This window comes from Brassica oleracea, chromosome C9 (genome assembly GCF_000695525.1).
Source record: "Brassica oleracea var. oleracea cultivar TO1000 chromosome C9, BOL, whole genome shotgun sequence".
NCBI lineage: Eukaryota > Viridiplantae > Streptophyta > Magnoliopsida > Brassicales > Brassicaceae > Brassica > Brassica oleracea.
Window position 1 is genome coordinate 14,185,669 of NC_027756.1, and position 11,682 is coordinate 14,197,350.

At 34.1% G+C, this 11,682-nt stretch overlaps 3 protein-coding genes across 3 annotated transcripts; all 3 read left to right on the plus strand.

Annotated features, from left to right (window-relative positions):
• The first annotated feature begins 3,347 nt into the window (after positions 1 to 3,347).
• LOC106314385 lies at positions 3,348 to 5,564 on the plus strand. Its single transcript, XM_013752262.1, has 10 exons — positions 3,348 to 3,443; positions 3,578 to 3,851; positions 3,928 to 4,018; positions 4,090 to 4,214; positions 4,283 to 4,364; positions 4,470 to 4,515; positions 4,662 to 4,819; positions 4,915 to 5,029; positions 5,111 to 5,296; positions 5,370 to 5,564. Exons 1-10 carry the CDS (start codon positions 3,348 to 3,350, stop codon positions 5,562 to 5,564), a joined length of 1,368 nt encoding a protein of 455 aa, XP_013607716.1.
• Positions 5,565 to 6,470: 906 nt separating this feature from the next.
• LOC106314386 (F-box protein At2g35280-like) lies at positions 6,471 to 7,109 on the plus strand. The gene has a single exon (XM_013752263.1). The coding sequence runs from the start codon at positions 6,471 to 6,473 to the stop codon at positions 7,107 to 7,109; it is 639 nt and encodes a 212-aa protein (XP_013607717.1).
• Positions 7,110 to 9,509: 2,400 nt separating this feature from the next.
• LOC106317646 (defensin-like protein 206) lies at positions 9,510 to 10,046 on the plus strand. Its single transcript, XM_013755433.1, has 2 exons — positions 9,510 to 9,616; positions 9,714 to 10,046. Exons 1-2 carry the CDS (start codon positions 9,550 to 9,552, stop codon positions 9,929 to 9,931), a joined length of 285 nt encoding a protein of 94 aa, XP_013610887.1. The 5' UTR covers positions 9,510 to 9,549; the 3' UTR covers positions 9,932 to 10,046.
• The last annotated feature ends 1,636 nt before the right edge of the window (positions 10,047 to 11,682 follow it).

Here is an 11,682-nt window from a genome sequence, read left to right on the forward strand (position 1 = left end):
ATGAGTAAAAATGAATAGAATTCATCTCTCAATAACACTAGATTTTGTTAGAATTAGAGAATCAATAATAACTAAACTTTTTGAATAACAAGATATTTGAGTGGATTTTCAAAATTCTTAAACCAATAACAATAGATTCTACTAAGATTTTTGAATTCCAATAACTAATAACAATAGAATCTCAAAATTTTCAAAATTCATGAAAATTCACTTACCAATAACTTTCCATGTACAATATTCGTTTCGGCCTCTAAATTTTAAAGAGTTAATATCTATAAGTTTTGGTCTTCAAATTATAAATAATTTCTTATAGGATTAGCATAAAATGTTTATGGCCTCTAAATCTTAGAGCCGACATGCACATCCCAGTTGGTAATCTCTGTATGGCAAATTAAAGGGTTATGAGCAAATCTGTTTCTGAGTCAGAGTTTTGAATAATCAATATCTTTCTTACACGAAGCCTGTGGGAGAATGCCATGAAACCGTAGTCTTGAACATGCTTCCATCCTGTTATAGCTTTTATAGAATCAATATACTTTTTCCTCTCTTCCTCTACTCATTAGTCTCTTTTATGTTTATTTTCTTCTGGATTCGTACGTTCTGCAAACCCCAACGGTTGTTGTGGAAGATCTTTAAGTAACGTCAAGGGCACGCGCTTACTTCTTAACTTCTCAGCCATGTTTCAATAATTTACTATATCATATTGTATTTGTATACGACAATGATGCATTTAGGGACTTTCTTGCTAACGAACAACATTGTGAGCAACATAATTTTGGCAGTTTTTCAAGAATGTGAACCTGATTAATCAAGAAACTAAAACAGAAGCAAAGACTAGTCATAGTTTTTAAATTTCTAACACCAAAACCGTTTGATTAGAGTATGCCTAAAAAGAGAGTCGACACTGGACACCGGTTATCAGTGGCAAAGCTAGAAAATTATCTTATCAGAGTCATAAATATATTAATTATTATATTAATATAATATAAAATAATTAAAACACATAAATAAATCAATTTACAATAGATTTAAAACATAACATTTGTAAATAGAAGATTTTTAGTCAGAAAACTGAAAATGAAGCTGAAAAGGAAAGAAAACAGAAGGTTGAGGACTTTAATTGAAAACAAAAGAGGTCAGAAAGTAAGATTTAGAGGGGTCAATTCATGATATATGAATAAATACACGGCAATTTTGCAAATTTGGTAGGATCAGCTGACATGAATAAGCTGTGCATGGCTCCACCCCTGCCAGTTATTTTTGGCTCGCCACAACAGTTTATTTTACAATTGAGAAATTCGTAAAGTCCTTTTGTTTTTTTGGTAAAAAGTAGGCATGGGCAAAAAAATCGGAACCGAAGAACCGAACCAGAACCGAACCGAAATATCCGAAACCAGAACCGTACCAACACCTTTAAATTTTCACACAGTTTCAATATTTCTATATCCGAAATAACCGAACCGAACTGGAACAAACCAAAAACCGAACGGATACCCGAATATACAAAAATATTAATTATATATACATATAACATAACTAAATATATATTTTTAATTTAAAAATCTATTAAAAGTATCCAAAAATATTTGAAGATAGCTAAACTATTATAAAGTATCCGAACTATCCGAAAGTATCCGGATAGTTTTAACCGAAATATCAAAAGTAATCCAAAATATCCGAATTTTTTTATCTAAAATCATCCTAATTATTTAATATTTTATCCTAAATAATCGATATTTTACCCAAATTACACGAACTCCTAAACTACCCAAACCTGAACCGTAACCAAATGAGAACCAATTTTTTCCGGGTATTTTCCGGTTCCTAGTTTTAATATTTGAACCGAATCCGAAACTATCTGAACCGAACCGAACCAAACCGAAAAATAGGCCAGGTAGTAAATAGATCTTCTAGCCCCCTACCTGAACAACTCGAAACCCGAAATATCCGAACCGAACCGATATCCAAAATGCCTAGGCCTAGTAAAAAGGCTTTGTAAAGTCCTTTTGTACAATAATTAATTTTTGTTTTGCTTATTCCCTATACAATTAATCGGAAAGTGTTTTCACTTTTTTTTTTTTTTTTTTGAACACAACTTATATTAAATAGACCAACCAAGTTAGGTGACTGCCATTATTACAACCGAATCAGCCAAAGCAATTTTGCAAGATTATCACCAACAAGATTTCCCAAACGTGGGATCCAAGTGTTTTCACTTATAACATGAAAGGCTTGGGTCAATTTAGACAAAATTAACAAAATAGGCATATCTTAAAATTGCTCAAAAAAGAGAGGCATATCTTAAAAATTGTGCCAATTTCTTATCAAAATAGAAATTGTCCTCCTTCTGTACGTGAGCTTGTGTTATAACAAACAACCCGCCCAAATACTATCATACGAGAGAGAGAGAGAGAGAGAGAGAGAGAGAGAGAGAGAGAGAGAGTATTTGTAAATTAATATTTGTAATGTGTTTCTTAACTAGAATATAATACAACAAAAGTATATATGTCAAAGTGAACATATAGTTTTACAAAAAGTATAAGACTGAGAAAAAAAATGAAAAAGAACAAACTATTTTGATAGATATTATTATATTTATAAAAATTATAAAATAAAAAATTATAAAATTATCTGTTATTATTAATCATCATACTATATATAATAAAATGTATGCATGTTTTATACAAAATATAATAGGCCTATATAATATTGTTATTTTAACATTACTCAAAAGATTAGTAAGAATAGATGTTCATTTCAACATTTGAAGTCAGATATTCTTGATATGTAAACTAAACATTTGAATAGTCATTATTGAGAAAGAGTAAAATTGTAATTAATATATATATATATATATTTATATATTAATAAAGTTAAATGGAAAGGTTCTTCCTGTGTCCACATCAGCGTTCCCTGCTCCTTTTTGTGACACGTAGCGAGCAGGGAGGGGGATTCTTTTATTTTTCTTCATGAAGCGCATCCTTGAAACTGTGATTTATTAGGCATCTCTCATGATTTATTGGACTTTAATGATATTCCAAGCCCGTTTGTGATTAGGGTTCGGTGTCTCTATCATTGTAAGATCGATGCCGTCGAATATCATCTTCTCCGATTTCCTTTTCCTGTAACTCCTGTAACGTCTCCTCTTCCCCTTAAAATCAACCTTTAATTCAATCATCAAGCTTCACCCCACCTCTCTTCCCACTCCGTCTCATTTATTCTTATTAACGAGCTGTGTTTGTAACAGATCGAAGATCGAAGCTATATAAATACGTTTTTTGGAGCGATGAGGATCTTGACTATTGAGATATCTTATAGCTTGAGCAATCCGTCGCACGCCTTCAGATATGTCTTCTTCCTATATTCTTCTCGCCAACTTGAGAGCAGGCCGTTGCTCAAACACCGCTGAAGTGCGTCTTCTGAGGTTCTGGGAAGCTCGCAACGTGAGGAAAGATAGCTTATGAGCCTTGACATGCTGCTCCTCGATGAACAGGTAAATCCGATAGTGTTCTGTTTCTTATTTCTGTCAGTTAGATCTAGGTTTTTAATTGTTTGGTTTATTCTTGATTCGTCGCAGTCTACGCTGATACACGGGAGCATCAACTCAAGCCGCATTGACACTTTCCGGAGGCGGCTCAGTGAAGGCTCCGTTTACTTTCTCAGTGGTTTCGACATCGCACGGAGTAACCCAAAATTCCGACTCTTTGACTCTCCGGTGTCCATACGCTTCAATGATGAAACTTTTTTTGAAACAAAAACTGACTCGGACAAGGACATTCCGACTGAGTTATTCAGATTTCGCAGCCACGAACAGCTTCTGACATTGGCAAACACTAACAGAGATCTCCCAGGTATATCTCTTCTCTTTAATAAACTTATCCAATTGCCTTCTTTCACCTCTATTAACGCTTTTTTTAATTTTTCAAGATATCGTTGGTGAAGTAAGTTCCGTCAGGAGCACGATCACCGACGGTCTACGCGGTCCTCAGCGTGTAATGATGACTCTGCATTTGGAAGGGTAAGCTGTATATTTGTTTATCCAGTAATTGTCATCGTCTTTGTTGCTAACACGACATCAAATTGCACCAGGGATGTCAATGTTTGTGTCAGTATGTTTGATGATCGTGCTGTAACTTTCCAAACTAAGTTTGACGAGCACAGCTCTGAGCCAAAGGTTATACTCTTTACAAACATCAATCCCAAAGTTGTTGGAGGTAAGATACGTGTTTTCACCTAGGAACCCTTCATTGGCACGGTCCACTTATGCACTTTTCACTTTCAGGGAAGCTTTTTCTCAACGCTACGTCTGGTACCTACTTTTATTTCGACTGTGAAACATCAGCTGGAAAAGAGCATTATGAAAGGTAAGTGTCTTATGCTGAGATTGATATAGTTCACCTCATTGGTTTACCATTGTTTTCAGCTGATTTCTCTTTCGTGTTGTTTGCTTCGTACGTTTGACACGCTAGGCTGGTTGGTGATAGAGCCAATGCGAGCTCTTCTAAATCAAAAGTGGTCCCTGCTTAGAAAATCGACCCTTGACCTTTGCTGAACTGAACCAATATGTCCTTGCCGCTGACCCACAGGTTAAAATATTCCAAGCAAAACTTTTTATTCCGTGTGTTTCCTTCTAATTTTACTAACATTCTCATTGGTCTCAGAATATTGAGTTTCTGTGCAAGGCCGAGGTAACCAATCTTCAGTCGGAGAAGGGATGGTGCTATATTGGATGCTCCAAATGCGCAAAGAAGCTTCAGCCGGATGAAATATCTTTCACTTGTCTCTCATGTGATAGGGAAAACACTACGGGTGTATTAAGGTTAAGCTTCTTGACTGTTCTTACTCAAATGTTTTAGAGAAGTTGTCTCCTTGCATGTGCGTTAATTTATCACACCATCTCATCTCTGTTTAAAGGTATCGTGTGGAGTTCTCGGTGGCGGACCATACGGATGAGGCTGTATTTGTAGCATTTGACATAGAGATTGCTAAGCTAACCAACATCCAAGCATCTGAGGCTGCGCATATTTTGGTAAGCACTCAGAACATGTAATAGTAGCTTATGCTTATGTGTCTTTGATCCATTTCCGGAATCCTAAGCCTCCATTTGCAGGGTGCGGGTGTGGATGCTAGAGTCGACAACGACTTCCCTCCGTTCTTGAATGAAGTAGTTGGAAAAACTTTCACTTTCCAGCTCAAGTTAGGGGAGTTCAACTTCACCTCCAAACACCAGAGCTTCACCGTCTCCCGTATAATAAGTGAACACGAGAGAGCGCCATTGCCAGCGTTTGTTAACGATGTTAGTATTTTTTGTTTAAGTTAGAGTTTACAAATTTTACAGCACTATATTTACACAATTACGATGGTTTCAGGGGGATAATCATGGGCCCGATGACAATGGAGATGGTGCGGAACTAGCAGATTGTGTGGCACAAAAAATTGATGAGAGTACCGTTGTCAACAACAAGGCATCCGCATCAAATGTCCCATATCACGGTCCTCAGGCTGCAAACAAACAGAAGCTTGTCAATGATGGGAACGTGAAGAAGAAGGCACGCAAGGAGTAGATCAACCTGGATTGCATCATTTCCCACCGCTTACCTATCAAAAAATGCTTTATCTTTTGTTCCTCTTTTTAATTTAAACTCTTTAGTCTCTTTTTCCTATTATTATAGATTTGAACTCTCCGTCTGGTGGATGTTTTAACTCTGAATGCAATTTGATCTTTTTCTTTCAAGATTATATAGTCTTCCGTTTTGGTGAATTGAAATTAACCTAAGGTGCTCATATTTTTTTTTTGTCGACTGCTCATATTATTTATTATCCTTTATGCTAAACATTATACTTCCAAGTTACAAAAAAAATACATTATAATTTTTAAATTTATAAAATCATGTAAATTTGGTGAAGGTGAAGTCTAATATTTGTGGCAATATTGTTTGGGCTTTTCGTGTAAATTCTAAACCAACTAATACACTGTAAATTCTAAACCAACTAATTAGTTAAAGTTTTTCCCATGTATCTGTGCTGATAAAAAAACAATGAATAGAAACCTAATTATTAGATCAAACATACAGTTAATGACTAATATGGAGCAGATATTGCTTGGCACTGAAGTTATTTAAGATGGAACATACATTAATTGGCACTAACGTTAAAATTATCAACTATTTGTGATTTACCTTAAATAAAAAAAAAAAGTTAGATTAGCCTCTTTACCATGCAGCGTTGAGAAGTTTACATGGAATCCAATATATTCGAATTTAGGATGATTATCAAAAAAAATATACAGCAGTTACTATGAAAAGAGTATACTTTCCAAAATTACATTAAAAATATCAATTACAAAAATAAAACACGTCAAGCAATAAACATTGCTCGACAGATATTGATCAAACCAAACCCGTGCGAACTACATATAAACTCTGAATCTTCCACAAGCACTAACCAGAAAAAAAAACACTCAGATCACAATGGCCGGAAACAGAGCTCTCTCTAACCTCGAACTCATGCCAACTGATATCCAAACTGAGATCATTTCACGTGTAGCAAGGCACTCCAGGAGAGCAGTCTGCAATCTCTTGGCCGCGGTTCCTCCGCTAGCCCCCTCTGCCGCCGTTCCTATTGTTTATAGGAACCTCAATATCCACCCGCTAACCGTTCATCCACGAGCTGCGTTACACAGGTACCAAAGTCTTATGGAAAATTGCCTCGCCAGCGGTAACTTGCAAGCTCATTACGTACGGGGGATACAACAATATTTCCACTACAACAACGTCCATGGAGGCTTGCCACATCTTCAGATCGCAGTAGAAGGTTCGTACGAGAAAGCTGTTTACCTTTATGGTGTAATAATGCTATCTAAGGGAGAGACGGCAATTGGACAAGCAATGTTAGATACCCTTGGATGGAGACAAAACAAAAACCGAGCAGACAGGTGCTGGAGAAGGATCAAGCGATCGCTCCATGGAATAAGAGTTACACTTGAGTCTTACATGACTGCTTACCTGAACACAAGGGAAACCATAGCATGCCACCGAGACAATATTCACGAGCGCTGTGATACGTGCTACTATTATAAGCAATTGACAAAGTTTGTTTACATGATGTAGACGAACAAGACGTTTACAACTGACAGAACCAAGCAATCCAGCTTCTTATGTTTTTTTCTGTTTTATTCCTTGATTTCCATCTAAGTTAATAAGTGAGTTATTGATTCCACCAGTTAATCTATTTCCATGTTTCAAAGAGTTTAGACTCTATCCTTTATGTATTTTGATTTTATAGAATAAATTATGATTCTACACCTTCAGATACATTGGTTTCGTTTAGCAACGATTGGTGAAAGTTTCTATTATTATTAGAATTACCAAAAGTTATTATATTAAGTACATTATCGTTTTGCTTAAAGGAGAACGAAATAAGGTCCACGATTTTAATTAATATAGTTGCATATATTTGATTAAATTTGCAATACATGGTTGTTTCTTCTTGGTCAAGGCATTGGAATAAAAACAGAACTCTTCATGTTATTATTCATGTGACGTATGTTTTTACCAGTCAAATATCATTAAAACATAACATATTTTTCCCAGTTTCATTAATCATCGAAAGAGAACAGAAGAATATTTGTCCTTTCCTTCTTTTAACCTAACTCAACGTATATATATATCTATCCCCCATATCCCATGCAAAAACAAAACCAAAACCGAAACGTATATATATTCAACTTTCAAAATAAAGTCAATTCAACACAAACAAATAACTCCAAAAACTTTAACACCCATGAATAAATAATCTTTAAATAGAAGAAGACAATAAATTCATATATTTAACCTCACCCTATATAATACATTTTTACAATACCTTGTACTCCCACATATACTCCAAAAATGAGTAACCAACCACTTATATCTCATCGGCTCTCACATCAAACAAGATGTTCAAGTGAATACCCAAAGCAAATACTGAAATATACACAGACCCAACACACAACAATCAATCATTGATTTTCAGCTACCTTCCAACATCGACAGGCAAGGTAATTTTAATGACTCAATAACTGAAAGCATGGAATACAAGTTAACATACCATGACATTCATTATCCCGATTCAACATTCCTCATTGAAGAAACTATACAATATGTGATGAATGAAGTAAGAGACGGCAGCAATATCTTAGCCGATGATTTTCAAGTTACTCTTACTATCAAAGACTATAACCAAAACGCGACATCAAGACTAGACGTAGATCTGATCATCACCGATCTAGAGGGTATTAATAGGCCTCCAACTACTGAAGAGGAAAACGATATATGCATTGTATGCTTCGGAAATTGCAACGATGGAAACAATCTTTGCTCACTCACTTGCGGCCATAGTTTCCATTTTGCTTGATCAATGGCTTCGTTCAAAAATAAGTTGTCCGGTATGTAGAGAAAGTAATCTATGATGCCAGTCTAATTTCTAATATCATTTTTGTCATATTCTCTACTTTGGTTTAATTAAAAATAATAATATAAATGATTTGTCCTCATTAATATACATTTTTCTTTCTCACTATTGTTTTCTCATAAAAAAAAAAACAACAACTAGCACTTTTATACAACATACTATAGCTCAAAATATGGCTACATCAACAACATACAAATTACACCGAGATACAACCGCTCTGCACGTAGCGCGGGCACGCCACTAGTAAAATAATATAAGTGATGATTATTTAGCGGATTCTAGAGGATGCTTGAATGTGTCAGGAATGGTTCTCATAATTCATGGAATTTTTTATCACGCTTAAACTATTTCACAATTCAAATTGATTTTCTCTCTTTTCCACTTGAGATGGAAAAGATGATAAAAAATAGTTAACTCGCGGCCACCCCGGAAGACAAACATGAAGCATGTATTGCGTCTAATTACATTCGGATGGAGACATTCCACGATAATAGATGTTGAGCCCACGATCCAGACAATTAAGGGATTGTTGATTACGCAATATTACATCATTTCGATAAATTAACCAATGGCTACTTTTTTTTACACCAATTGCTATTTCAAACTTAAGAAATTATGGATTAAAAAAAAACCTAAATTAAGAAAGAAACCAAAATCCCTTCTCTCTCTTCCTATCTCTCTTTGCCCCCTCTCTAAAAAAAATTAAATTAAATTTTTCTGGTTATTTCACCAATTCTCCCTATTAAAAATATGTTTAGACAACAAATACAACGACGACCTTCCTTTGGTTAATATCTTTTCTTATTCGACCAAAACTTTAGTTAATTATCTAACGTACGAATATGATTAAAAAACAATTGACTTGGAAAATAAAAACTAAATAGAACATACGGGAATGCACTGATGCACAATTCTGTCGACATTATGAACACGGGTGAACCAGACATAAAAAACAGAGAGATTAAACAATTATAACAAAGCTACGAGATGTTGACTATAAATAGATCACCACACATATCGATATGCCTTAGAAAAGCTAAGTTTACTGACAAGAAAAACAAAAACAAGTTTAAGAAAAACCAAGCAAAACCAAAAGAAATGGCGAAGAACCTCAGCTCCATTACCTTCACCGTTCTCTTGCTTGTCTTATTGATGGCTTCAACGGGTATTAATTTAATGAAGTTCTCTATTATGCTATGCAGTTGTCTTTTAAATATCTTGTGCTGATGAGTGATGATCTTGATGAATATGCCAACATGTAGAAATCCTCAAAATTGAGGCTATGAACATCAAGGCTAGATGCCTTCCACAGGGATGCAAAAATGCTACATTCTCCGAGGAGTGCGGGCCAGAGCCGTTCACAGGTTCAAATAACGATTGCTGTCATTGTTGCGTAACCAGATACGGGAGGAATGCAGTCTGCAAAGGAGTTGTTGAGGGACCAGACAAACACTGTCATTGCTACAAAGAACGTGTTTGAAACAACCACATACAATGACCAAGTGTAAGTGTGTAACTTGTGTGTTTCATATGGTGTGAGGACATTACATGTTTGTATGTTTATGTTCAACTTTCTTTTGTTTCCAAATAAAATATCAAGGGCAAAGCATATCACTGCTTTGGTCCCAAAGTGTAAGCTCATGTTGTGTGCAATTTTGTTTCATTCTGAATATTCGATTCTTTTTGGTTGTGTGTTCCTCAGTCATCGCCGTTCAGGGAGAGAATGAATATGAGATTTAAAATTTAAACTAATAAAATATCTAATAATTATCCAAATTTCTATAAAACAAATTCTCAAAATTCAAAATTACCTGACTTACTTTAAATACAAGCCCCGAATTTTAGTCTTACCAACAGTATTGATAGTTACGGAAGTGATTTTAGTTATACAAATTTACTTAATTACTCAATTTCCATCCGATTAAAACTTAATCTATCTTATTAAAATATAAACATACTAAATTAGAAACTCTATAAATAAATATTCGATAAATTAATAAATTTCTGGTCCCAAATTGGACTGGTTTAAAATATGACACAAATCGATATATAATAAGATAATAACTTTTACAAAATCCTATGTAAATATATAGTTCCATCAAAATTATAAATTAATATTATATTTTGTTATGTACAATATTCAAAATATAATTATCTTTATATTTTCTTAACATTTAGTATATTTTGATGAGATTTAATTAGTAAATTATATATAAAACCACATTTAAATTCTATAAAACATATTTATATACATTAAATAATATAATAAAATAGTATGAATGTCAAATTTTAAAAAATTTACTTAATGTATGTATACAAAAGTCAAATATTTTTCTTACTTAGAAAAATATATTTAAAATACAAAAATCTAAAAAAAAAACTTTTTGTAAATTAATAACTCTTTAAATTAATAAAATATCATAGTTCTAACATTATTAATTTATAGAGCTTTTACTCTATAAAAATATCTTTATCTTTGCATTCGATTTACGGAAAATGTCACTATTCTTAATGTTTTCGTTAGGTTAAAATTGCTTTTCACTTTTAAGTCCAAATGGTGTTATATGAATGTCACTGTACTGATTACAGTAAATACATGCTATATACATAATCTAAAATTATTATTAATTGTATAACTAAACCAATTTTGTAGTATGTAACTAAACCGAATTTTACATCAGTTTTTAATGAAACCCTATTCCTGCAGAAACACTAATTTTTCCCACTAACATATCAGTGACAAATGTCATGGCCGATAAGGATACGACCTTGATAAATTTCATCTGGAAAAGTACCTAACAAAACCTGTTAGGAAATACGCGGTCAAATTTTGCGGAAAGCCAGAATTTATGGGATCAGGAAAGAGGGCACACACACCAAATTGTTAATGGAGTTCGACCAATGATGCCTACGTCTCCGGACCTGCTACAGATCTTTTATTATTAACCGGGGAATTTTTACAAGCTCACAACTCACACCCCGATCCCAAATACACTCAGAAATTACGAGTAATTTCTTAAAGAAGATTTTTTGTGAAAAAAAAAAAAAAAAATTTCTTCTTCCTCTTCTCTTCTCTTCTCTCGTTCTCTCTCTTTTCTTTCTTGTTTTTTCTTGTTTTGGATGAATTTCCCCTTCTCCTTCATGCATGTATTTATAGGAGGGGATTTGTGAGTTGGTGGTGAGTTGGTGTAACAACCAAACTTACCAACCAAAAAACCAAAGAGAAAAAAA

Excerpts from the sequence above, each read along its gene's own strand:
- LOC106314385 (XM_013752262.1), top strand. The coding sequence starts at position 3,348 with ATGTCTTCTTCCTATATTCTTCTCGCCAACTTGAGAGCAGGCCGTTGC. Across the intron at positions 5,030-5,110 it reads CTGAGGCTGCGCATATTTTG|GGTGCGGGTGTGGATGCTAG; the intron begins GTAAGCACTCAG and ends CTCCATTTGCAG. Across the intron at positions 5,297-5,369 it reads TGCCAGCGTTTGTTAACGAT|GGGGATAATCATGGGCCCGA; the intron begins GTTAGTATTTTT and ends CGATGGTTTCAG.
- LOC106314386 (XM_013752263.1), top strand. The coding sequence starts at position 6,471 with ATGGCCGGAAACAGAGCTCTCTCTAACCTCGAACTCATGCCAACTGAT.
- LOC106317646 (XM_013755433.1), top strand. The coding sequence starts at position 9,550 with ATGGCGAAGAACCTCAGCTCCATTACCTTCACCGTTCTCTTGCTTGTC. Across the intron at positions 9,617-9,713 it reads CTTATTGATGGCTTCAACGG|AAATCCTCAAAATTGAGGCT; the intron begins GTATTAATTTAA and ends GCCAACATGTAG.